This window comes from Eulemur rufifrons, chromosome 18, assembly GCF_041146395.1.
Source record: "Eulemur rufifrons isolate Redbay chromosome 18, OSU_ERuf_1, whole genome shotgun sequence".
In the NCBI taxonomy this organism is placed as follows: Eukaryota; Metazoa; Chordata; class Mammalia; order Primates; family Lemuridae; genus Eulemur; species Eulemur rufifrons.
This window is the reverse complement of record NC_091000.1, coordinates 35,102,961-35,130,020: the sequence shown is the minus strand read 5'-3', so window position 1 is coordinate 35,130,020 and position 27,060 is coordinate 35,102,961. Positions and strand designations below refer to the sequence as shown.

General features: G+C 35.1%; 1 protein-coding gene across 1 annotated transcript in view; it reads left to right on the top strand.

The window, feature by feature from the left end:
* The window catches only part of IQCM (IQ motif containing M), a 310,674-nt gene that overhangs the window by 82,714 nt on the left and 200,900 nt on the right, over positions 1 to 27,060 (top strand). The window contains exon 6 of the mRNA XM_069493257.1: positions 11,918 to 12,024. Within this exon, the coding sequence (XP_069349358.1) occupies positions 11,918 to 12,024 (107 nt within the window). The remainder of the gene's footprint in view (positions 1 to 11,917; positions 12,025 to 27,060) is intronic.

The following is a 27,060-nucleotide window of genomic DNA, read 5'->3' as shown; positions in this document are numbered from 1 at the left end:
CTACATGTGGCTATCCAGTTTTCTGAGCACCATTTATTGAATAAGGAATCTTTTCCCCATAATATGTTTTTGTCTGCTTTGTCTAAGATTAGATGGCTAAATGAGGATGGTTTTATATTTGGATTTTCTGTTCTGTTCCATTGGTCTGTGTCCCTGCACTTGTGCCAATACCAAGCAGTTTTAATAATCACAGCCTTGTAGTATAGTTTGAAGTCTGGCAAATTAATACCTCTCATTTTGTTTTTGTTGCTTAAAATTGCTTTTGCTAAACGGGATTTTCTCTGATTCCATACAAAGTGTAAAATTATTTTTTTTATATCTGTGAAAAATGATGTTGGTAATTTAATAGGGATTGCATTGAATCTGTAGATAACTTTGGGCAGTATAGACATTTTAACAATGTTGATTCTTCCGATCCACGAGCATGGTATGATTTTCCACCTATTTACATGTTCTGCAATTTCCTTCCTCAGTGTTTCATAGTTCTCCCTATAGAGGTCCTTTAAACACTTAACAAAATAGGCATAAACGGGGCCTATCTAAAAATGATACAAGCCATATATGACAAACCCACAGCCAACATCATGCTGAATGGGGAAAAATTGAAAGTATTCCCACTTCGAACTGGAACCAGACAAGGCTGCCCACTGTCCCCATTACTTTTCAACATAGTATTGGAAGTCCTTGGGAGAGCTATCAGGCAAGAGAGCAGAATCAAGGGAGTCCAAATAGGGAAAGAAGCGATCAAACTCTCACTCTTTGCTGATGATATGATGTTATATCTAGAAAACCCCAAGGATTCAACCAAGAGACTCCTGGAATTGATCAATGAATTCAGTAAAGTCTCAGGATACAAAGTCAGTACACACAAATCAGAGGCATTCATATATGCCAATAACAGTCAAATGGAGAACCAAATTAAGGACTTAGTACCCTTCAAAATAGCAAAAAAGAAAATAAAATACCTAGGAATGTATTAGATTATTTCTCCGTGGTGTAGAAACCAAACTGAGCAGAGTTTGAGCCAAACATGTCCCAATGTACCAATTTCTAATTCGTATGTGTTTGTCTAAGGCTAATGGGCTGCTTCCTAATCTAGTCCTCCAAAGCTCAGGTGGCAAGTCTGGTTTCAGAAATAAACCATGGGGTTTAGGTCCTATGGCAACTTGTATGGGGAAAAAACAATTCGGATAACTTTCCTTAACAAGTAGCTGTATGTGAGTCATGTGTTTAAGGCTTCATGAACTCCACAATCGGCCTAATTAGAACAAAGAGGAGAATAGAATACAGAAAAAAATTTGATCAAGTCAGAAGCTATCACTTTTAACATCAAGTCAGAAGCTATGTCTTCTAACATTTTGGCACATTTTTGTTTAGCTCTCTTATTTGCAGATTTTTTTTTGTCCAAAATTAAAAGTATAAGATATTTTGATAATATAGATATTAACATATTTCATAAGCATAACTTTTGTTGTTTAAAAATAATCCAGTACACAATGTAGTAAAATTTACTTAACAGATCTCCAATTACTGGACATTTATATTATTTCTAAATTTATTTTTGTGTCAGTCTCAAAGACTACCCCCAGGTTTGGTGATTCACTAGAAGTACTCATAGTACTGAGCATGTAGTTATAGTCACAGCTAAGATTTATTACAGTGAAAGGACAAAGTAAAATTAGCAAAGGGAAAAGGCACAAGGGATAAAGTCCAGAGGAAACCAGAAGCAATCTTCCAATAGTCCTCTCCCAGTGGAGTCACACACAATGTACCTAATCCCTCAGCAATGAGTCATGACAACATGTGTGAAGTGTTACATACCTGGGATGCTTGTTAGAAACTCAGCACACAGATTTTTATTGGGGCCTAGCCACTCTGTCTAGTATGTACCAACGTTCCAGATTTCTAGAAGGAAAGCAGGTATTCAGCATAAACCGTATTGCTCGCACAAACAGTCTGAGTACAGTGGGATACCCTTATCATTTAGGGAAAGTTTTACATCAGTGTAGGGGACTTTTTACCTGCCAAGTTCCCAGATGCCAGCCAAAAGTCAACCTTGCAAGCAGATCTTTCTAAGAATAGCAGTCTCAGACTTGCTATGTTAACTCTTTTCTGCATAACTATTGTAAATAATGCTATTATCACTTTTGTTAATCTTTGATCACATTTCAGATTATTTCCTTATGAAAGACTCCTAAAATTATTATTATGTAAAAACATGAACATTTTAAAAGACTTTCATTACTGACAATTACTTTTTTACAAGTCTGTTTAAATTTTCATTTTCATCAGGAATGTATGAGTTTGGGCATCAAAAAAACCTTGACTAAAATAGGTAAGGTGCATATGGTTCAAATATCAATATATAATTTGATAAACCTGGAAGAAGTAATCTTTTTAAAAAATTTAGAATCATATGAGACAAAAGAGTACTTAATTATTGCTTCCTTTTCAGGGAGACCAGTAAGAACACTCCCAAATGTCCACTTTTCCCCAGGACCTCTGACAGTTTTGCCTAGAAACCTATGACTTCATTGTCATCTGTAAAATATGTATCATCTAGTTAACATTCACATTTGTTCAAAAAATTAGTACGTATTCTGTTCCAGATATTGTGGTTATGTAGGGGATAAAGTAGTGCACTGGACACAGTCTTTGTCCTCCTGGAGTTTGCAGCCCACTGCCAGCATGAGCTGCATTTGTCAAGTGCTTCCCAACAAAGATGACAAGTGAGCTGCCATCCAAGAGATGGTTCAGGTTACAAATTCAGATAGCTGCCCTGTGTTGCAGGAATAAATCTTTGATAGACTTGGTGCCTGGGAATCCTGCTTTACTTAATCAAGAGTCTTCACTTTGTAAGCCTGAGACCAGTGTTTTCCAAAGCTGCTATGACATAGCAGCTGTCTCTTTCCCTTCCTGGGAAGAGAATGAGTTCTGACTCTAAACATGTTGTGGTCCACCCCTCCCTCTCCTCCCCTAAAAAGTGTCATTGAGAGCATAGTTAAGGGAACCATTTATTTTTGTGCGTATATTTGTTAAAGGAATTTAAACAAAGTGTGTTTTTTCCTCTACAAGTACAAAATGTCCTTTTTAGAAAAATAGGCATAAAATTTAGTCTTATCTAATGCTTCCCTAGAGGCAAACATTCCTAAAGTTTTGTACTGCTTTGTGCAGACCTTGCTTTTGCTCATAATTTTAATGTAACTTTTCCCTATTTTTACCTAAAAATATATAGGTAAAAACACACTATTTTAAATGTATTTTCTCTAAAATTGCAATTGGTTACGATTAATTGCAGAAAATTTAGAAAATACAGAACACTATCACACACAAAAAAATGGCAATCCTGTAGTATTCTACTACCCAGAGATAATCACTGTTAAATTTTGGTGTATTTTACTATGATCTATTTTCCAGGTATATTTTTTTGCTTTGTTAAACCACATAGCTTCATAGATAGGAGCACTCAGAGGTTGTTCCCATGATACAGAGAAGAGCTTTGTGAAGGACAGTGTCATGATTCAGGTGATTCAGTGTGAGTTGTTAAAAGGGAGAAAAATCATTAAGTTCTATGAAAATGAAAATAGCCATTATATTGTTCTTTGTTATTCTTCTCTTGTTTATTGGGTCTCTGGGTACATGTCCCAAACCAAATAAAATGTCTAGTCATTGTAAATACATGACAGAACAAACTGGTTTTGTTGTTTTGATAATCATAGAAATAGATTCCATTTGAAAGCTCATTTGAACTGTGGTGAATACAGGTTTATACCTTAGGAAAAAAAATGATTTGGTTCCTGGGAAAATAGAATATGCAGAAAAGAAACTGTGAGGTAAAAATAGGTAGGACCAAGCTTTAAGACCACCCTGTAGAATCCATGTGACTACACATGACCCTACAAGAATTGAATATACTGGTTAGCGGAAGAACTGCTGTTTCTCTTATACTATGGTTTCTAAATTGTTTTATCTTTAGTTGCGATTCATGTTTTGGTCTTCAGTTAAGTATTTGTATGTTTGTTTATTTACATAAAACATTTTCTGAGCAGATTTTCATAGCATTGGTATATTTGAGCATGATTTTTTTTTCCTGGCTTTTACACATTCGAGACGATTATAAAATTTGTTTCACAACTTTTCTTTTACCTGAAAATTCTGTTGGTGGTCTATTTATTGGTTCTTTTGCTGTTTCACAGAAGAAATTAGAGAACAACCTGAGTTTTATACCTTTGCAGATATTTTGTATGAATTTTTCTTTATTCTTATAATTTAAATATTTTTTTATTCCTCTAATTTTGCAGAATGTACTGGTATACAGTCTCTTTTAATTAGCTTTCCCCAAAATTCAATGAATCCCAATAGAAGATTCAGATCATTTTTGTTCAACTTAGAAAAACTATTACATAGTGTGTTTTCTTCATTTCTGATTATTCTGGTTTCATCTTCAGTAATGTGTGTGGTTCCTTTGATGGGCACTCATTATTTGTCATCCTTAATCTATAATCTCTCTCATAATTTTCTCATATCTGTGGCTGCTTTTCTTATGCATTCTAGGAGCACTTGCCAAACCCAGCCATTTGATATTCTGCACTGTCACTTACACCCCTACCAACTCTTAAGTACATTTTAAGTCTGACATTGTATTGCTTTCTTTGTACTCCTTGCCTTTTAAAAAATTCTACTTTCCATTTTTAGTTAACTTCCAATTATTATTATATGTAAGTCTTAGTTTATTTTCTCTCTATTGCTTTAGCTTCTATTTTAGGGAGTTGGCTTGTTATAGTGAGAATGCCAAACACCTTTCTAAAAATTTTCCCTAGGTCTAGCAGACTGTTTTTAGACTTCAACTCTTTTATTAGATTTTCAGAATTGCAGACTGTATTAGTTTCCTATGGCCATTGTAACAAATTACCACAAACTTGGTAGCTTAAAATGACCCAAATATTTTCTCGTATATTTTTAGAGGCCAGAAGTCTGAAGTCAGTTTCACTGGACTAAGTTAAGGTGTTTGCCAGACAGTTTCCATCTTGAGACTGTAGGGAAGACTGTGTTTCCTTGCCTTTTCTGGCTTCTGGAGGCCACCTGCATTCCCTGCCTCATGACCTTTTCCTCACGTCACTCTGGCCTATTGCTTTCGTTATCACAACTCCTTCTCCACTTCGTTATTCATGTCTCCCTCTGCCTCTCTTGTAAGGACACTTGTGATTACATGTAGGGCCCACCAGAATAATCCTGGAAAATCCTCCCATTTTAGGACTCTTAATTTAATTACATCTGCAAAGTCTCTTTGCCATATAAGCTACATTGACAGGCTCCAGGGATTAGGATGTGTGTATCTTTTGGGCCATTGTTCAGTCTACCACAGAGACCTTCTCCCTTGTGCCATAGTCAGGTAGGCTTCAAATTCAGCTAAACCTGGGTTCACACAACCTCTTATCCGCTGTCTGAACTTAATATGTTTTCTCCTCTGTTAAACGGGGGCAACATCAGCATCCACCTCATAGGGTTATCATGCAGATTAGATCAGGTAATGTGTGCGAAGTGTTTAGCAGTCTGAGCCTTCAATAAATGGTTGTCAGCATTACTGTGATTAATGTAGGCCCTAGTTTGTTTACTCTGCCCTGAATAAGGAGAAACATCTCTATGCAGTGGGGGATTACAAATAGAGAGAACCTGTGGCTTTTGCTCAGCCCTGCTCCATGTTTACTTGAGTATGTTGATTGACTTTTCTAGTTCTATAGTTTATGAGCAGGTGAACCAATGCCTGGTTCTCTGCTTAATTCCCAGTGACCTGAAGACCTCCATTTGGAATGGTTTAGCTCCGCTGAGTTGGGGCCTTTCCTATTTTATTCCTTCATTCTTTATTATTTTTAGCTATGCAGCACATGAAAAATTTCAATCCCTATTATGCATTATTGTCAAGACCTGCCAGCCCCAGCCTTTGCACAGAGCTCTTTCTTTATAATAGAATTGTATCAAATCCTGCTGCTACAGCCAGGATTACTTCCTTTCCTAAATATTGTCTTGGAGTTGTAGTGTCCAGGTGATTGTGATAGATGCAGGTAGAAAGAGGGAAGCATTTCTTTAAAAGCAGCCTCTTCCTACCATCTTTCAGATTGGGAGGGGTTATATTAGTAGGAAAAAGTCACTGATTGCTTTCCTCAATTCACTTTCATCATCCTAATTAAAGAAAATTTTCATCTCATCTGCAAATCAATGAATTGTTAGACTTAATTTTTTTGTGACCTTGAGATTTTCATCTTTTCCTTTATCATTATATTATTTTAGTGGCACTATAAAGGGGCTGCCTCACAGCCAAAGGTAATAAGCCATATTGAACCAGAAATCATGATTCTTCTTCTTTTTTTTTTTTTTTTTTTTTTTTTGAGACAGAGTCTCACTCTGTTGCCCTGGCTAGAGTGAGTGCCGTGGCGTCAGCCTAGCTCACAGCAACCTCAAACTCCTGGGCTTAAGCGATCCTACTGCCTCAGCCTCCCGAGTAGCTGGGACTACAGGCATGTGCCACCATGCCCGGCTAATTTTTTGTATATATATATTTTAGTTGTCCATATAATTTCTTTCTATTTTTAGTAGAGACGGGGTCTCGCTCTTGCTCAGGCTGGTCTCGAACTCCTGACCTCCAGCGATCCACCCGTCTCGGCCTCCCAGAGTGCTAGGATTACAGGCGTGAGCCACCGCGCCCGGCCCAGAAATCATGATTCTTTTTGAACATTTTTTATTCACTATTTGCTTGGAAGTATGTGCCAAATGTGTTCAAATTCTTGGCAATTCAGATTGATATCATACAATAGTGATGCCATTGTTCTGTATTACATTCCTTCCTGATTGGAATGAAGTTACCATATATTTTTCTAACTCACCTTAAGCTTACCCTGCTTCTTAGTATTTGCTCTCTATCTACAAACCACTGGTCCTATCAGTTAGCCAAAAAAGGATTAAAGTGATGTCTTATTTGCTTTCTCATCACACACTTAAATAAAAATGTGAAATAGAATATAGTATAAAAAGGCTGGGCATGGTGGCTCACGCCTGTAATCCTAGCATTCTGGGAGGCCGAGGTGGGTGGATCGTTTGAGCTGAGGAGTTCGAGACCAGCCTGAGCAAGAGCGAGACCCCATCTCTACTAAAAATAGAAAGAAATTATATGGACAGCTAAAAATATATATAGAAAAAATTAGCCGGGCATGGTGGTGCATGCCTGTAGTCCCAGCTACTCGGGAGGCTGAGACAGGAGGATCCCTTGAGCTCAGGAGTTTGAGGTTGCTGTGAGCTAGGCCGACGCCACGGCACTCACTTTAGCCTGGGCAACAGAGTGAGACCCTGTCTCAAAAAAAAAAAAAAAAAAAAAAGAATATAGTACAAAAAAGTTATTTATATTTCTTAGATGTTTTATAACATAGAAACAAGAACCATGAATATTAATTAGTATCCACCAGATATATATAAATCAGTCTATTGAATCTGTTGGGGCTCAGAACATGATACCCCCAAAGTATGGGGCCTTTGCATGCTGACTATTTTGAGCTGAAAATGACTGGTAGGGCTGTAGAAGCAGGAAGGTCTCTCTGACCTTTCCTACCCACCTTTTTCCCTAGAAGCAGGTCATGGAAAGCAAGCCATAAAACCTAGGAAGGTCACCCCCTGACCTCCGCCTATCCCCCCTGAAGATCTTCATGTGACAGGTGTCCTGCCCCATACCCAGAGATCAAGAAGAATCTGAAGAAACAGGCCTTGCTGAGTTTCCCACAGTTTATTATCTTTAGATCATATCTGCTTTTGTCCAATCATACTTCTACATGACCATCTATACTTCACCAAACCTAAGCATCAAAATACGGTTCTTCCCTAGTCTTTGGGTCTTCCCTTGTCATATAAAACTTTGATAAGTAAATTCATTATGCTTTTTTCTTTTGTTAATCAGTCTTTGTTATAATGGTGTCAGCTCCATGAACTTTGAAATGGGTAAAGAAAAAGATTATACTTTTTCTCCCCTACAAATCTTTATTTGTATTGAATTCTTTTGGAAACAGCTCCTTATAAACAAACAAAAGAAGATGGCTTACATAATTTTAGAATATATACCTTGTTCTTTTTTGTATGATAATTTAACACTTATGGATTGATTTAAATGGATATTTCAGTCATTTATTCTAAAATTTAAACTAATGTCACAGATGGAATTCAGCCACCCAAGAAAGCTTCTGGGCATTGATTATTCAAATGATTAAGATGCTATTTGTCAACTCTAGTTTACCACCCCTTTTAATTATATAGATAATCAAACTAAGAACTGCTAATTCTGTCTCCTAACTATTAATTGTTTGTAATTACCTACAGATTAAAACTGCATGTGTAATTAACTCAAAGAATTAATTGATACCAGGGAATTGATAAAAGGGAAACAGAACGAGCTTAGCATAAAAGAGGCTCTAGGGACACGGGACCACTAAACCCAGTGGTGTCTTTGATTTTATCATACCCTAATAAAGATACATTGCATTTTCATTTGGACTTCCTTTGGCTCTATTGGAGGCAGTTACATAGACTATTTCTTTATTTTTAATTTTATTTAATTTCTTTTAGAGACAGGGTCTCATTCTGTGGCCCAGGATGGACTGTAATGGTGTGATTATGGCTCACTGCAACCTCGAACTCCTGGGCTAAAGTCATCCTCCTGCCTCAGCCTCCTGAATAGCTGGGTGCATAGACTTTGATAAGAGCATTTGGTTTCTAAGTGGACTGAAACTGTATATTTGAAAAGTTGGAACTCCTCTGGTCTTTGGGTCTTTTGCTAATATCCACATGAATTGAACAAATCTATCGATTTACAATATGGAGAAAATGTTTGTCACTACAGGAATTCTAGAAGTGGTGAATGTTTTAACTACCTAAGAACTTTTCTTTCCTTCTTTCCTCTTTCCCTTTTCTGTCCTCATTGCTTGAAAATGTCACTTGTGATGTACTATCTTATCAGTTTTCTGTGAGTCATTTGTCTAATTAACGCTTCTAAAATAACTATGCTTATTACGTTTAGAAATATCTCACACCTGTGTAAATAATTGATTTATTGTTAACTACATGAATTTGAATAAAAATGAAAAATAAAAAGCTACCTCCAACTGAATGATATTTAAAAACTATTACCATTATAAACATTGAGATGATGCTAGAAAATGAGGGGAGATGGTCTGGTAAAAAATATTTGATCTTGGAAAAAAGGATTTTAAAACTTATTTTTAAGGCTTTTCTGTTTCTTCATGTATTTATTTCGTTTGGATTATGTGGAGCCTTTTATTCTTATAGTCTTGCTGGTTGGCCTTTCAATCACTGCCAAATCCGGTCCTGGATCCAGGAGTATGCTTGCGCGCGCGCGCACACACACACACACACACACACACACACCACACAAACACAGGCTTGGCACACAGCATTATATTCAGTTTCATGGAGAATACAAAGTAAGTGAAAGACTTACATCTAGATATGGAATGAGATATGCACAAGGGAGCAAACTAACATGAACTTGTGGTATAATAGTTTTTTGAAAGAGAGTCTAAAATAAATACTGAGGAAGTGCAAAGTCAGGAAGATATCAGTATGGGTAGTTATTTAACAAATTTTTTATGTTCAGAGATAGCTGCTATTTAACTAATAACTCCTTGTTAAACTGATGTGCCCATTTTGGTTTCTTTCCACATTTTGATGGTGCATTTTCCTCAGATTTATTTAATCTTAGAATATTTCATTCTGTCCTGCTGACCAATAACTGGGATTACTGACAAGCTTTCTTTTTGTTCCACCTATCAATATATAGCCTGCTGTTGCACACATGTGTACACACATACATACAGACACATCTGGAATTGAGAATCTTTATTTCCATGTGGTGTTTCTGTGAAGATTGTTGACTCTGAGACAGGTTTGTGAAGATTTAGTCTGATGTATGACTTTGGTCTCCTTCAAACTATTAGCTTATAACTTTCGACTGACTTTGTGAAATAAACTGGAATTTGTAGCATGTCACCGTCTGTACCTAGCTTCTAAGGAGGAGTCATTAGCATACATCAGTGTGTGAATGATTACCTTGAGGATTTTAGTGGAGGCTTTACTGCTTCCTGAAGTGGAAAAATTATAGCTACATTTTCTAGTATGATACCTACATACTGAAGAAAATAATGCATGGCTCTTTCAACTGCATGAGTCTGTTTTGTGGATAAACAAGATAAAATATTTGAAAATGCTCTACATTCTCTGGGAAAAATAAGTTGTATAGCTTTCAGTTTCATATTGGGTTGGGCTCTTCAGTGATCAAGAAGATCCCCTCTTTGCCTGTGATATTTAACCTCTCAAGACCAATTCTTTTTCACCAGTGTTTACATGGCTACCTTACTTACATTGCTAATGAGCCAGAAACAGAGCAGTTCCAAGTAAGATATTACCCTTGCTCTGGAAGAGTTTATACATTTAAGAAGGAGATTGGAAAGAGAAGCATGATATCTAAAATATGTGAGAACACTTATTGTAGTAGTGCAACATTTAATGTCATGTACATTAAGGGAGGTGGGTAGGTCAGGAATAGTGCTGGTGAGTTGGAATATGCTTTGAATTGGTCAAGAAAGTTTCATAAGAAATGTAAGGGTTTTCACATCTCTATTAAACTTTTGTGTTATCCTTTTATATACTGCTGGGCTCATAAAGGTCCCCAGTTAAAGCATAAAGTGTATGACCTTTCCTTTGCTATCTTCCTCTCATTTACTAATATTCTCAGGTTTTCTACAAGCTACCCATTATTGGCATTTGCTTCCATTAAAGAATTTCATTTACTCACATTGAGCTGTGATTGAAGTGTATGAATATTTTGCCTTTTCTAGAGGTTTTGCCTTTTTGAAAGAGGGCAGAGACTCTTTTGACTAAAAGGGAAGAAGAAATACTTATAAAATTAAAATGAGATAGAATGTGTAAGTATTGATTAGGATGTCTCTGAGATAACATTACTTTTTTATTATTTCATGTTACTTTGTTGCCTCCCTATAGGACACTCAACTTATATTCCTATAAATAAATTGAAGCAATGAAATGAGAGAATTGATTACTTCTGAGTTCTCTCTAAATTCATGTAAAATTAATTAGTCCATGCATGACTCTATTAAATCTAAAGTTTCAGGAAAGAACATATGTATATGAGTAAATTTTAGAAGAAAAATTGGAAATATGAAAACAGTTTGATTCATTTGGGTGGCAGGATTGAACTGAATTTTTCCTTTTTTTAAATGATTAATATCTCTGAGAAATAAAGGGACAAATCTTAAATCTCCTCCTTGTTATTAAGCAAAAGAAAAAAAGGTTACTGCAGAAATCTCATTTAACAGCTGCTACAAGACAGAAGAAATATGTGGGTATATGCTGGCTAACCTTTTGCTCTTTCAACCTATTTAACTTAAATGCTTTTAATAATTTCATTTACTTTGTAATTTCAAAACTTGTGCCTCCATAATAATTCTGAATTTTCCTTTTAAGTTCTTATATATGAGCGAGAAGTTTTCCTTTTATTTTTATAAGTGCTATTCACAAGTATAATTTTGCTTTAAGCCTCCTTTGAAGAAAGAAGTTGATGTTCTAGAAGAGAATGAACCTATTAGTTTTCTGATGGGCACACTGTATGCAGGAAACACACGAGAGCTTTACAGTATGAAGGAGCCAATTAATCGAGGTCTCTCTCTATGCAGTGCTATCACTTCTTCATCTCTCTCTGATTAGATGACAAGATGTGATTTTAATACAGAATAGTGAGCCCATAAAGATGATTTGCTTTCCTCTATGTAACATTAAGCAATATGATCAGTGTGTACTTTTCCTAGATAAATATTGTTTTAACCTACATTTATATTTCTCACAGACAAAGCCATATACGACTGGAGAGGAGCTGTGTTGACAGGGTCTTCCCGTTTGGCACATGATTCCTGTAGTTTATCTGAATCATCATCAATATTTCGGGAATATTCTGTAAGTATTTGTAAAACAGGACATAGAGTTAAATTACCATTTTTTCCAGCGAATTATTGGGTTAATTTTGATAAAAACACGTGAGATTTTACTGTGAACCTATTTCATTCCAAAGATGGTTCTCCATTGAAATTCGTTTTTTTTTTGAAGTGATGCTTTTGTTCTATTGTTATGTCTTATGTAAATCTTGCTGATCCCCTTAACCCCCAAATATGTGTATGATTTTTTATTTGAAGAACACTAGCAAAAGTGATCATCACATAGTTTGCCCCAAATGTGATAGTACAGCAACTATATTTGTAACAGAGCACAGACTAGCAAGGAGATATAATAGAGGCCAATGGAAAATGAAGACATCTGTTAAAAGCATGATAATTGAAGGATTAAAAATCCAAAGGCCATTTCCTAACCACTCAGTGATGGTTTCTGAATGAGGATTCTCTAAACCAGAGCATGGAGACCTGTGACCTGAGAGTAGAATCAGGACTTTAAGTTCATCTATTCGTCAGAGCAACTCCTAAAACGTCCCTGTGTAAATAGTAGAAGGAACACATGATTGAGACATCTTTACCAACAATTTCTTAAAAGACCACAAAATGCTAGTTTATAACATGGTGTCTCACAGTGTCTGTATATGTGTCTGGGTTTTTTACATCTCCCACATGTTCTGTTCTGTGTGTGAATATGTCTATCTCATCCTTTATCTTTCTCTCCCTTTTCATGTCACTGATTATTATTTTCTTGACTTGCCACTTGCTGCCATTACAAAATACCATAGACTGGGTGGATTAAACAACAAAAATTATTTTCTCACAGTTCAGGAGCTAGAAGTTTAAGATCAAGGTGCCGGCAGTGCCAGTTTCTCCTTAAAGCCCTCTCCTTGGCTTGCAGACAGCTACCTTCTCATTGTGTCTTTACGTTGTCTTTCCTCTGTACTAATGCCTCCCTGGTATCTTTTTCTCTCTTCTTATAAGGACATTGGTCATAATGGATTAGGGCCCCAGCCCCATGACTTCATTTAACCTTAATTACCTCCTTAAAAGCTCTGAGAAGTCCAGATAAAGTCACATTGTGGGTTAGAACCTACATATGAATTTGGAGGGGAAACAATTCAATCTATAATACCATTAGACAATGGAGATATATTTTAAAAAAATTGTTTTTTCTATCTATTGAATAGTTTTTGTCATTTAAAATACAGATGTTTAGTTTTTATACTTTATCTATAAACCAAAACTTTTAAATTATGTCATATTTATCTTATGTTGCTAAATTGCTTGTGAGTCAAATTTACTAAAACTAAATTATTGCAACTGTGTTTTAGACAGGGAAATTATATGAATGTTGTTAAGGAAAATTATATAAATTTAGACAAGGATATTATATGACTACTATTTTTCCTGAAATGCTAATAGTCTTTGTAATCCACTTTTATTAGAGCATATTTATTAATTACAGTATATGTCTATACTGTTGCCACCAGCTAACAGGATATATATTTCTAATGCATACGTGTCCTTAACAAAAGTAGTATGCACAGAAGCTATTTTCATTACCTTCCAGGAAAGGTGAAAAAATGAACTACAGCTTTTAAGCCTCCCAGCCCTGCCCTATTTTACACTGGCAATTTATAGACTGCTCCTAGTTGTGTGAAGAAGTACATTCCTTCTTTGGGGAATACATCTGGGAAGGGTATACTTGATTGTGGAGAGCTCGAAATGCAAGACTGAGAGTGTTTGTTCATTGCTGAATGGGTAATTAGGAGTACAAAAGGCTGTGGACCATGACTTTGACATAATAGATGGTCTTTGAGATGGTGCACCTGTCGAAAGCATTTGGAGTGTACTGGAGTGGAGACCAGGTGGGCAATAATAAGAGGCCTTTTGCATCAGTCCAGTTAGAGGTAATAAAGGCTTACATCTTTTCCTTGCATACCAACTACATAGGCAGGGATGTGTGTGAATGAACAAGAGGGAGTGAGATTCAAACACTCAAAAATTTGTTTCTTGCTGCTCACTGTATTTTCAGTTTTCACTACTGGAAGTCTAAATGGTTTCATTTAGTAAGGATTTCCCTTCTGTTTATCCTTTAAACTACTGACACCCCTAGAAGGGATCAAACACCAATTTTTAAGTAGTCTTATATTTTAAATAATAAAAGTTGTTGAAAAATTTTTTTATAAATTTTCATTTTATAAAAATATATATAACATAAAATATGCCATTTTAATTATTTTTAAGTATACATTTTGGTGGCATTAATCACATTCACATAGCTATGTAACCATCACCACTATCCAACTCTAGAACTTTTTTTTTTTTTCTTATTTAATTTTTTTGTTTTTCAGCTCATTATGGGGGTACAAAAGTTCAGGCTATATATATTGCCCATGCCGCCCCATCCCACTGAGTCTGAGCTTTAATTGTGTCCATTCCCTAGACAGTGCACATTGCACTCATCATGTAGGTGTGCACCCATCCCCTCCCCCCACCCCATCTCCCCCCCAGTCAGAACTTCAAGCGTGTCCATTCCCCAGGCAGTGTGCATCGCACTCATCAAGTAGATATACACCCATCCCTTCCACCCAGCCCCTACCTCTGTCCGATATCCAATTTGTGTTATTCCCAAATGTGCACTCAGGGAAACCAGTTTGCTGGTGAGTACATGTGGTGCTTATTTTTCCATTCTTGGGATACTTCACTTAATAGAATGGGTTCCAACTCTCTCCAGGAGAACCAAAGAGATGCCATATCACCATTATTTCTAATAGCTGAGTAATATTCCATGGTATACATATACCACATTTTGCTAATCCATTCATGAATTGATGGGCATTTGGGTTGTTTCCACATCTTTGCGATTGTGAATTGTGCTGCTATAAACATTCAGGTGCAGATGTCTTTTTTATAGAATGACTTTTGTTCTTCTGTGTAGATTCCCAATAATGGGATTGCTGGATCGAATGGTCTACTTGAATCTGTTTAAGGTATCTCCACATTGCTTTCCACAGGGGTTGCACTAGTTTACAGTCCCACCAACAGTGTATGAGTGTACCTGTCTCTCCACATCTACGCCAACATGTAGTAAAGTCTCAGGATACAAAATCAATACACACAAATCAGAGGCATTCATATATGCCAATAACAGTCAAACGGAGAACCAAATTAAGAACTCAGTACCCTTCAAAATAGCAACAAAGAAAATAAAATGCCTAGGAATATATTTAACTAAGGAGGTAAAGGACCTCTATAGGGAAAACTATGAAACACTGAGGAAGGAAATCGCAGAACATGTAAATAGGTGGAAAATGATACTATGCCCGTGGATCGGTAGAATCAACATTGTTAAAATGTCTATACTGCCCAAAGTTATCTACAGATTCAATGCAATCCCTATTAAATTACCAACATCATTTTTCACAGATATAGAAAAAATAATTTTACGCTTTGTATGGAACCAGAGAAGACCCCGTTTAGCAAAAGCAATCTTAAGCAACAAAAACAAAATGGAAGGTATTAATTTGCCAGACTTCAAACTATACTACAAGGCTGTGGTTCTTAAAACTCTAGAACTTTTTTATCTTCCTAAACTGAAATTCCATACCGATTAAACACTAAATCTCTATTCGCCCTGCCTTTGATACCCTGGCAACCACCATTCTATTATACTTTCTGTCTCTATGAATTTTACTACTCTAGGTACCTCATACAAGCAGGATCATAAAGTATTTGTTCTTTTGTGACTGGCTTGTTTCACTAATGTCTTCAAGGTTCTTACACATCATATCATATGTCAGAATTTCCTTCCTTTTTAAGGCTGAACAATATTCCATTGCATGTATATACTACATTTTGTTTATCCATCCACTCATCAGTGGACACTTAGTGCTTTCATCTTTTGGACATTTTAAATAATACTGCTATGAATGTGGGTGTGCAAGTATTGTTTGAGTTCCTGCTTTCACTTTTTTTCTTGTTCAAAGAAAATTGTGGCCCACATGGTGGGCATGTGTCTTCCCACCCTCACCCCTACCTTTAATTCCCCCGAGCGGATATCCTACATGAGAGGGGAGGAAAAAAAAAAGAGTTGCTGGTCATTTTTTTTTTTTTTTAACATACTTGTAGCTTCATCTCATAAACGACAAAAAAAAAAAATAGTTTTGTAGAAATATATTTTTTAGAAATGAAAAAAAAGGAATTTCAAATATACCTTAAGTTCTTTACATCAGGTTAATTTTGACCATAGAATGGGTTGACTAGATTAAAATTTGCATAGTTACAGTTAAAAGCCCACATTTTAATGGCCTTGTTGCCTTGCAGCAGTAGTAACTGAGTCTGAGGTATATTTTTTTATCCATCATTCCTTTTATTAAATCTTTCCTTCTAGATAAAAATTCCTACTATTATTCTAATTTAGGAGATACTTATTGGTAAAAATAATGGAGGTACTCCATCCAAAATTCCTTTAGCAGTAAGTAGGTCAAGATATATGTCCAACTATTCTTACAAAATTTTAAAGAAAGCACTCTTGGCAAATGCAAGATCTGGATTGTGATGTTACTTAGATATACCGGTCTACCACCGCCTAAACCACATCACAGTTCTGAGCACACAAAATGATTTTCAAATGTGGAGGGTTAGGTAAAGAAATACAGTAATTTTAAGTTTGTATTTTTGGATCTTTACATTTGGAAGACACTTCACAATCTTTCTTTACTGTAGAAACCAAAAGATTCAATCTAATTCTCTCAACCATAATTGACTCTTTGTTCTGAGATATCTTCGTGTGGGAAAGATATTTGAGGTACACGAGGCCCATAGTCATTAGTAATACTGTTTACAATAATTCTAGTTCTACAGTTGCCAGTCAACATATGCATCCTTTTTTGAGATAAGCTAGAGTGTGATTGTGAAATTACACAAGTGAAAACCTGGATGAAAGAATGAAAAGTTGAATGTAGAGAGCATTTGAGTAGATATTAGTTAGGTTAAGAGAATGAACAGACTGTGCCTACCCTGGGGGAATCCCTCCTCCCCACCCCTACCACCTCCTGGGAAGCGAGGTATGCTTGTTCTCTAGTAAAGGGAACATTAACTAAATTTCTTAAAAAGTAATGAAAGAGAACAAACTGTAAAAAGGCAGCCAAAAAAGGCAAACATCTGTTACTGAACATGTCTCACTTGACTTCCTTTTAATGTTCTTAGGAATAAATTTATGAACTAGGGTAGTTTTAGCACTAATTAGCTTGTTTTCATCAAACAAAATGCACCAGACATGGATGTTGAATATGAATGAAAACTTCAATAGTATTAATATTAATAATTAGACATAGAAAGTGCTGGTAGCCGGGGTTATGGCCACAGACTTTGGATATTGTTGTGACTGTTAATAATTGTGTTGATTTAGATTTATAGTAATTTTCTTCTTTAAATGATTGGAAAAAAATCTTTTAAAAGTCACATTTATTAAACAAGAGATGGATTAGGTGAAAGACTTTCTCTTTAGTTATGCACCTTTAGGCTAATGAGATGTCAGAATGATTTGGAATAACAAATATAGAGCTACTCAAGGGCAAAATTTTGTTGTATAGTCAACATCAGTAGTAGTAGATGCAACTTATATTAGTTGTACAGATGTATAACCCTTTACGTGAAACCCTTGGGAGCACACATACTCAAGAATTCAAAATATTTTGAAGTTTGGAAAGGTGAGAAGATAAAGTGAATCTGCAGTCAAACTTGTAATCGAATGTGTTAATATTTGCAGTAAAGCATGTGCATATTCTCATTAAGTGAGAGATAGAGACCACTATCTAGGCCTTGTATTGGTTGATTCAAGTCAGGTTTTGCCATCGAAAGTCAAGTGAGACAGGTTTTGCCCTAATATGTGTTATGAAAAATTTGTTGATTTTCAGAGTTTGTTAGATTTCAGTCTCAGATAAGGAATTATAGACTTGTAGCAGTAGTATTAATGGCAATAATAGTGGTAATAGTAGTTGATGAAAGAGAATGGGGAAGATAAGGCAATAAGGACACACACGCATGCACATATACATACTGTCTTTTGGACTACAATGCACCTACATGTTACATTGGCCGGCTGGAAGGACCAAATTCCTCTCAGGGGCACAAACCCAAAACTTTGTCTCTTAGGAGATCCTGGTAAGGAGGAATAGGTCACAAATGGTGAGAACTGAATGATGGTAATCAGGAGGCTATACATAGTTGTTGCGTTAAGAGATTATCAAACAATGTAGGTTGTATCATTGATGAAAGGTTGTTTCAAAAACACTTGAGTCTTCAGTGACTGATTCCTAAAATCTGATTCCAGTTTTGTTCTTGAACCAAATATGTAGGATAACTTTTAACCTGAAATTATATCAGATCTTGTATTCTTTTTCCTTTGTTCTTCCTATACCTTTTATCACATATTTATGAACATTCCATAAAGCCTTTTAACATCTGCCTTTTATCATGTGTTAAAATAATTTTATAATTTATGCTTTCAATACACATATTTTGAGGAAAACTCGGATGAGCCAAAAATAAGAATAAAATTAACCATAGTTATAACAATACTTAATATCCTTATTTTTTTCTTTCAAAAATACTTTCTGAACATCTTTTCATATTGATTAATATATTTGATTTACCACTAAATCAATAACAGCAATATTCCATTTATGGATATAATTCATTTTTGGTTATTTGGAAATTGACAATGCTTTAATATAATGTAGTATTTTATATATGTAGTTGTGTTTTTGTGAATAGTCTTAATTTCCTTAGGATAAATTCCTTGTAGTGGAGTTGTTGGGATACCCTTCTCTTTTTTGCTTTGTCTTTTGTTATTCATTGTTAAATTGCCCTGGAAAGAAGTATAGGTTTTGGATTTTTGACATAGATTTTCAGTGCTGCTTCTATCCCAAAACAAGAGTACACAAAGAAAAAACAAACTAATAACCTCTATTAAATAACTAGAAGTATTTAATAGATAATTACATGTGGAAAGGGCTTAGCATAGTGTGACTGGGTTGTAGTAAGGACTTAAAATATTATAGCTGTTATTAACTTTTTAAATTAAGTTAATAAACAGTTAAAGGAATCATTAAAATCCTTTCATGAGGAATTTATGATAGCTTATAAAAATATATACAACATGAAATATATAAATAAAGACATCAGAGATTATGGAAACGAGAATAGAAAAGATGAAGTTAAGATTTAGGTAAGTATACAGATTCAGAACTTGTTATCTTAGGTGTTTATAATAAAGTAGGTCACAAATTTAGCTGTGAACATTTTAGCAGCTAATAAAAGAGGATATAATGCTTAGTCACTTGATTTGGAGTGGTTCCATAAAATAAAAGCAAACCAGAGAAATGTACCATGTAGATAATTATGAAGGGGGTACTTTGAAATAAATGTAATGAATATTACATTGTCTTTTGGTGGATCAGGGGCTTGATTCCAGGACCCCAAATGGTTTTCAGGGGCCTGAGTTGATTATTTGGCAGACACCAGAATCTCTGGGTGCTCCAATCCCTTATGCAAAATGGCATATAGCATTTGCATACAACCTACACACATTTTCCTGTGTACTTTACATCATCTCTGGATTACTTATAATACCTAATAAAATATAAATGGTAAATAATTGTTATATTTTTTAAGTTGTGTTTTTGTTATTTTTTATTTTTTGAATATTTTTGATCCACGGTTTGTTGAAGTGCTGATGCAGAACCTGTGGATATAGAGGGCTGACTGTAATATAGTGAGAAATATACTTGCATAAAATGTAGGAGTATACTAAATATACTTATTTTAATCATAAGGCCAAAGAACAATTTGGTGGAAGCACGTTTGTAGAGGTGGGAGGGCTTGGGGGTGTGGGTTGTTGTGGTAGTATGGAAACCGTATCATCCTAGTACAGTCAAGCCTCCTTATTGGTGGGTTCTGCATCCATGGATTCAACCAACTGTGGGTCAAGAATATTCAAAAATAAAATTATGTCTGTTCTGAACAAGTACAGACTTTTTTTTCATTGCCATTATTCCCTAAACTACAATACTGAACACAATTATTTCATTTGATTGTGTTTTTGTTTGAAATTACCTACATGCTGGATTAGTTTAAATTAGAGATAAATTTTAATCTGTCTTTAGGTGTGGGGGAATACCCTTTGGCCCTTCCTATTCCTTGTGTGGTCCATGGGTCAATAGCATTGGTATCACCTGGGGGTTTGTAAGAAATGTAGAATCTTAGGCCCCACCTCAAATCTATTGAATCAGAAGATCTGTAGTGATTTATAGGTACATTAAAGTTTGAGAAGCACTGTTTTAGGTAATTCCCCATTAAAGTCCCCCAAACAAAGACTGATACTCAAGTTATAGTTAGGAGGCTGGGGGCAACATTTGTCCCCATTTCCACAGTTTTGCCAATTTGATTGGCAGCTCTAAATCCCATTACGTTGAAGTCCCAGGGACACCCTAGAAAATCAATGGATCTCTTCTAAATGAGGTAAAAGTGGAAAACAAATAAAATTGCTGAGTGCCAATCAATTGAAAATCTAATATGCACTCCATTACTCTTTTCTCACTGTTTTCTATTTTCATGGGTTGAAAATTACTGCCTATATGTCCAATTTTACCTTCTGCATTGAGTAATATATTGAGTTTGAATCCTAGGCATCTCCTACTTGTGTAATCAAGATAAAGATACCAAACTTCTCTATTTCCCCAGGAAAAGTGGAAATTAAATATCTACTTTGCAGAGTCTTGGTGAAGGTCATGAAAGACAATGTACACAAAGCACACAGTAATTGTCATAACAATTACTTAATTCTGTGATACAGCTCTAGACCTACCATGTAGTGTATAAATCTCGCAATAATAGCTAAACTCATTTAGAATGGCTTCACATTCAAATTAATCCCAAATACACAAATAAAAAGAATTGAATTCAAATTTTAAAAATACTATCCAGTTTATAACTGAATTGTTTAGTAATAAATTAACTTCCCAGGAGGCTACCTTAAATCGAAAATGGGAAACATATTCAAAACCAGATCACCTTGTATACATTTAAGCATCAACTTCAACATCAGTATGAATGCAAGCACATTAAAATGCCCCCAAATTGTAAAATGGAAACTCATTTCTTCAATCTGACCTTTTTTTTTTTTTTTTTTTTATTTTATCTTGTTATGGGGGATACAGAATTGCAGGTTACATATGTTGCTCCTGTACCGCCTTTCCCCCCAAGTCAGAACTCCAGGCGTGTCTGTTCCCCAGGTCGTGCGCATTGCACCCATCATGAGGTATATATCCCTCCCTTCCCCACCCCCCCTTCCCGAGTCAGCACCTTCAAGTGTTACCACTCCCCAAACGGTGCGCAATGCACTCATTGTGTAGGCATACCCCCATCCCCTCCCCCACCCCCCACCTCAGTCTGATATCCAATTGGTGTCGTTTCCAGATTTGTATTTAGGTGATGATCAGGGAAACCAATTTTCTGGTGAGTACATGCAATCTGACCTTTTATGTATAAAGTTTTAATTCCTTCCAGCTAATAAAAAAATTAGTCACATGTATCATGCAGTTTAAAATTTTAGAATAAAATAGCCCACACCTGGAAGCAGCTGTTTCGCCACTTGGCATTCTTCAATCTTAAGAGTTTTCAAAGCACACAGAAACCATGGGAGCCACATAAACGTCTAGGAAGTTGTAATATATCTGGGAAACCCATACATTCCCAGATATTTTCTTTATCAAAGGGTAAGGTGCTCATCTTAAGCTCAAGGAATATTTTCACCATATTATTTTAAAATTTCTATTGTTTTATATATTAATCATATAAAAGAGTGTATATATATGTATATATATGTATATGAAAGAATAATACTAAAATAAGGACCCACAAAACTTAAATAAAACATCGTGTGTCTTTTCCTTCCTTTTCTATCCTGAGGAAACCCATCTCCTTAATTTTATGTTAATGGTTCTTTTGCTTTTCCTTATAATTTTAGCACATGTACACATATCCCTAATTAGTATTTTGTTTAGTTTTGCTTGTTTTTAACTTTATGTAAATGGCATTATAATGTCTTCACTCTCTTGTTTGCTCAACAAATGTATTTTCAAGATTCATCAGTCTTCATTAATGTGGGTGTGTGATCCTGTGGTTCACATATTTACGTCAATATATAGCATTCCATTGAATGAGTAAACTACAATTTAATTCCATTGCTGAGAGATATTTGGCTTTTTAAAATAGTTATATTCTATTATGAATTCTGCTATAATCTTTCCTTTACCTGTCTCTTGAAGCATAGGTGTAAGAGTTTCTCTGTTCAAGTGTTCCCAACATGATACAAACCTGCTTCCTGTTGCATCAAGAATGGGTTATATATGTGCCAGAATATTTACATCTTTAGTCCTGGGAGCAGGTTGGCAGGGCCTGGGGAGTGGGAGCTCAATTAATTGATTATTGATTGCCAGAATAATTGATTGCCTTTAGCCATAAGCAGCTCCTGTACTTACTCTACCACTGACTTCTGTCATTCCTAGCCATGGAATGGCTGTGCCAACAAGTGGGCATAGGTTCAACCTTACCAGCAAATAGCAAACAGTTTTCCACTCTTAGCAGCAGTTGATGAGAGTCTCCATTGCTTCATATATTTGGCAACAATTAATATTGTCAAAGTTTTAATATTTGCCAATTTGGCAGGTATAAAATTATATTTCTTTGTGATTTTAATTTACATTTTCCTAATGACCCATAGGGCTGAGAAATATTTCATATTTCTGGGCCCCCCTTTCTTCTTTGTGAAAATTACACAGTTGTGCTTTTAAAATGTATTTAGATGCATTTATTCACTTTATTTTGTGCTCTCTATTCTTTCCATTTACTACTTTCTATTTGCCCCTTATAAGTTTTTTTGTAATTGACATATTTTCCCTTCTTGTTCCATTTTTTCTTTCCACTAGTTTGGCATTTATATCTTTGTTTTTACTTTTCATAAATGTTTAATCTATAGATTTTAATATACACTTTTAATTTAAAGTACTTTTACTTTCTTTCCAACATACAGAAATGGTAGATTGCCTTAATTTCTAGAGTTAGTGCTCTCTTTTTTTTAATCTCACAAATTAGACACAATTTTTTTGTTTCATCTTGTCACTAAGTTTACCTAGATTTTACTTGACCACTCCTTCTAGCCTCACAGACCTATGGAATGATTTTCCTTCTCGAACTACATCCTTTAGAAGTACCTGTACTAAGGGTCAGTTGGCAGAAAACGTCAACTGATAACATATTTATTTTTTCTTCCTTCTCAACCACACCTTCTCAGAAGTATTTTGAAGTTATTATTCCTCTGTTTTTTGGCTACCACTGTTGCTGAGAAAAATCAGATGTTTGTCCAGTTTTCTCTCCTTTGTAAGTAATCTGTCTATGCTCTCTGCTTCTAAGGACTTCTTTTGTTTGTGGTTCTGTTTTTTTTTTAATGAGATGTTTAAGTGTGGTTTTGCTTTTATTTATTCTGCTCAGTTTTTGTTGGGCTTCTTAAATGTGAAAATCAGTGTCTTTCAGCAATTCTGAAAACAAAAAAGAAAATACAAAATTCTTCCATTATCTTTTCAAATACTGTCTCTCTTCCGTTATTCCTTCATAAAACTCTAATTAAAACTTTATAAATCTCTAAGTAGACATATGTGAACCTTTCATTCAGTTATTATTGTCCTTGTCCTTTTTCCTGTTTTTTGTATTTGCCATCTCTTTCTCATTGCTTCATCCTAGGTCTTTTTTTTTGTTTTGTTTTTCCTAGTTTACTTTCTAGATTATTAGTTCTCTCTTTTTTAAATCTATTTCTATTCTTTTATTTTTCTATTCATTGAGTTTCCAATTTCAATTATTATATTTAAAATTTTTAGAATTTCGACTTGTTATTTTCCAAATCTGCTTGGTCAGTTTTGGTAATGTTTTGGTTTCTTCGATATATTTCTCTAAACACATAGAAATGGCAGTTTATTCTTATTTTATATTCTGTGCATGATAATTATAGTATATGCAGTCTTTGTGGTTCTGAATATGTAATTTGTTTCTTCTGTTTCCTTAATTGCTTATTTTCTCATGTTTAATGACTTTTCTGATTTTAAGCTCATTTTTCGTGATATTTTATTTTGAGAATTCTTTGAAGCCTGGGTTTAAACATTTTCTTCTAAAAGTAATTGATATTTGCCTTTACCAGGTGCTTTAGGGCACTACTAACTTAGAACCACTTTATTCTAAATTTTGGACTTTTTGTTGGAGGAGTGGGCTGCAGGGTATTGCAGGTAATGTGAATTGAGGCCCCAAATCCATTAACTGATATATTATCATTATAAATTCCTAGAGAGTAATTTTTTTTTCTTCACCCAGAGCCAAGGCTAGAGTGGGCATCTGATAGTCTCCTTCTCCCTGGCTCGCTCTCTCTCTCGGGCAATTTTTAAATCCTGGTTTATGCTCTAAGGCTATTTCCCTTCACCCAAGTTTTATGAGGGGTGTTCTCAGATCTGACTTTCCTTTGTGCTCTGGGTTCCAGTGTTTGTCTCTCAACTGCAGGGCATGCAGCTCCTTAAAACCCAGGCTCTAGGCCATCAGGAATTGCCATACAATCCCGAAGGCAAAGACAGGCTCCGGAATTTATCAAATAGTAAATTCAACATTTCTATTGTTTTTGGCCAGAATGGAATTCTGTTACTTTCCCATCAGCTCAACCATGCATTAAAAAAATATCTTTTATTTATTTTTATGTTTTTTAGAATTTATTTTCATGTTTTGTTGTGATTTGTTACTGTGAACGTATTCCTGGAAACAGCAGTCCCCTTATATCTTTTACAAATAGGTTTTAACCCTCACAATGACTTATGTTGGGATGCAAAATTCTCTATCCATCTCTCTCCTCTTTGCAATGCCTATTAAACTAAGTTTAAATGTGCTCATACAAGGGTAAATTTCTGTAGTTTTGATTTTTCATGGAGGTTAAAGAAATTTTCTGTATTGATTGGTAAATGAATAACCTGTGTTTTGCTGGGTCATTTTCTCTAGCCTTTCATAATCTGAAAGTTGGATGGCTTTTGAGGCTATAGCCATTATGGAGTAACTTGTATTATCTTTGAGATACCCTCATCTCTGTAAAGAAATGTAAAGGAAATACTGCACTTGAGATCATCTTCCAAAGTGGCGACTGATACGGCTCTGTGAAAAGATTTTGGGAACCTATGATTTTCTCAAGTCTATCACAGCTTCCTCGGATGGTTATATAGCTTTAAAACCCTCCTGTGGTTTGTGTGCATTCTTGGAAGTTCTCAAATTCAAAAATGCAAAGAGATTGGCTTGTGAAAAATCTCAGAAATATGTATTTTCTGACTTCTGGTTATGCTTGTATGCAAGTGATTGACATTTTTTCTGTTTAAACCATCTCTCATACTGGAAGCAGTAGCAGTATTAGAAATGCAGCTCATAGAAGGTGCCAGTGACATGACTGCCTTCTGCAGGGCAAACACTGGTGTTAATAGTCCAGCCTGGCAGGAAAAGATCTTCAGTTTATTTCACGTGTTTTAATGTGTAATTTGTAATTTTATATGCATGTGCTAGTAGTGATTTTTCTATCCACAGTTACCTAATTTTAAACAAACTTTTCATTTACCTTGAATGATGTGTTTATATATACTTTTGGTAGGTCACAACGCTGTTTAAAACTATGAAATTCCTTGCTACTTAGAAAATACTCTTTAACCATATTTGGGAATAAGTGTTTAGGTATAATATGCCAATTATAGGTAATCTTTTATGTAGCAAACATATTCCAGAATTTCACACTAATAGTCATAAAATGAAATATGTCCGGCAATAAGATGTACAGTGAAAGGCTAGATAATGATCTTTGGTTAATAAGTGCAAGAACTTAATCATTAGACCATGAGGGAATTGTCTGAAGGAAAAAAAATCCAGATGAGATTTGAAAAGAGGAGGGGAATTGATGGATTAGACATCTGCTTTTCCATAAAGAAGCCCGAAATGCAATAATATTGTATAAATTATCAAAAGTAAACTTGGTACCAGTTAAATTGTGGGATTTGAGAAAATATGTGGGGGACAAAAGTCTGAAAAGTGGTTTAGGATAAATCTATTTAGGTTGTTACAAATATTTGTAAATTTGCCTGGTGAGATTAACAAATAACTTACATCTTTGTCGAATTATTTGGGATGTATCACTTCAAATATATTGCCATGGAAAGACTAGGAGTTTAAAGAAGTTGAAAGAAGCAGGTAGCAACTATAGAAAGAGGAAACATTATGAGAGACAATGGATTTGATGCATCAAGGCAGAATGGACTTGAGACTTTATTATATAAATATGTAGAAAACTAAGGTAAAAAACAGACCCCTGAAAATAAAGACTGATACTGACTTTGCTAAAGGACACCAGAAAAACCAGTTTCTAATTATGTCTGATAGGAAACATAAAGGAAGGTTGTAAAGGCAGTGAAGTTGCAAGAGAGTAAATGGTAAAAATCACAGAGAACATCTGAAGAAGGAAAATCCTCACTAATGTTTGTCTGAGATTGTTTTACTTAGCAGCCTTCGTATTTGACACCCTTCATTATGGAGAATGTGCCAATTCAGTTAGTCTGGCCAAGAAAGAAGCATTTGAAAAAAAAAAATGAAGCTGGCAAGTGTAAATAGTAGTAGCACAAAAGAACAGTGTGTCCCAAGCCAAGCACATTGTTTTGTACAAAAGTATGGAATATAAGATTAAAAAATAATTCTTGAGCCATTGATATTTTTGTAGCCATGAATATCTGTCATGGACATCTTAAAGGCAACATTTAAAGTATAGGTCCTGCTTCGTGCTTTATTATTACCTACCTGTTGCATATAAATTGAAAAAAAAAATACAGTATTCTTGAGGGTGATTGTTTACATTGAAAAAGAAAACATGATCAGGGAATTCTAAAAGTATCAAATGTTGAGAGATGATGCAAAACAATTT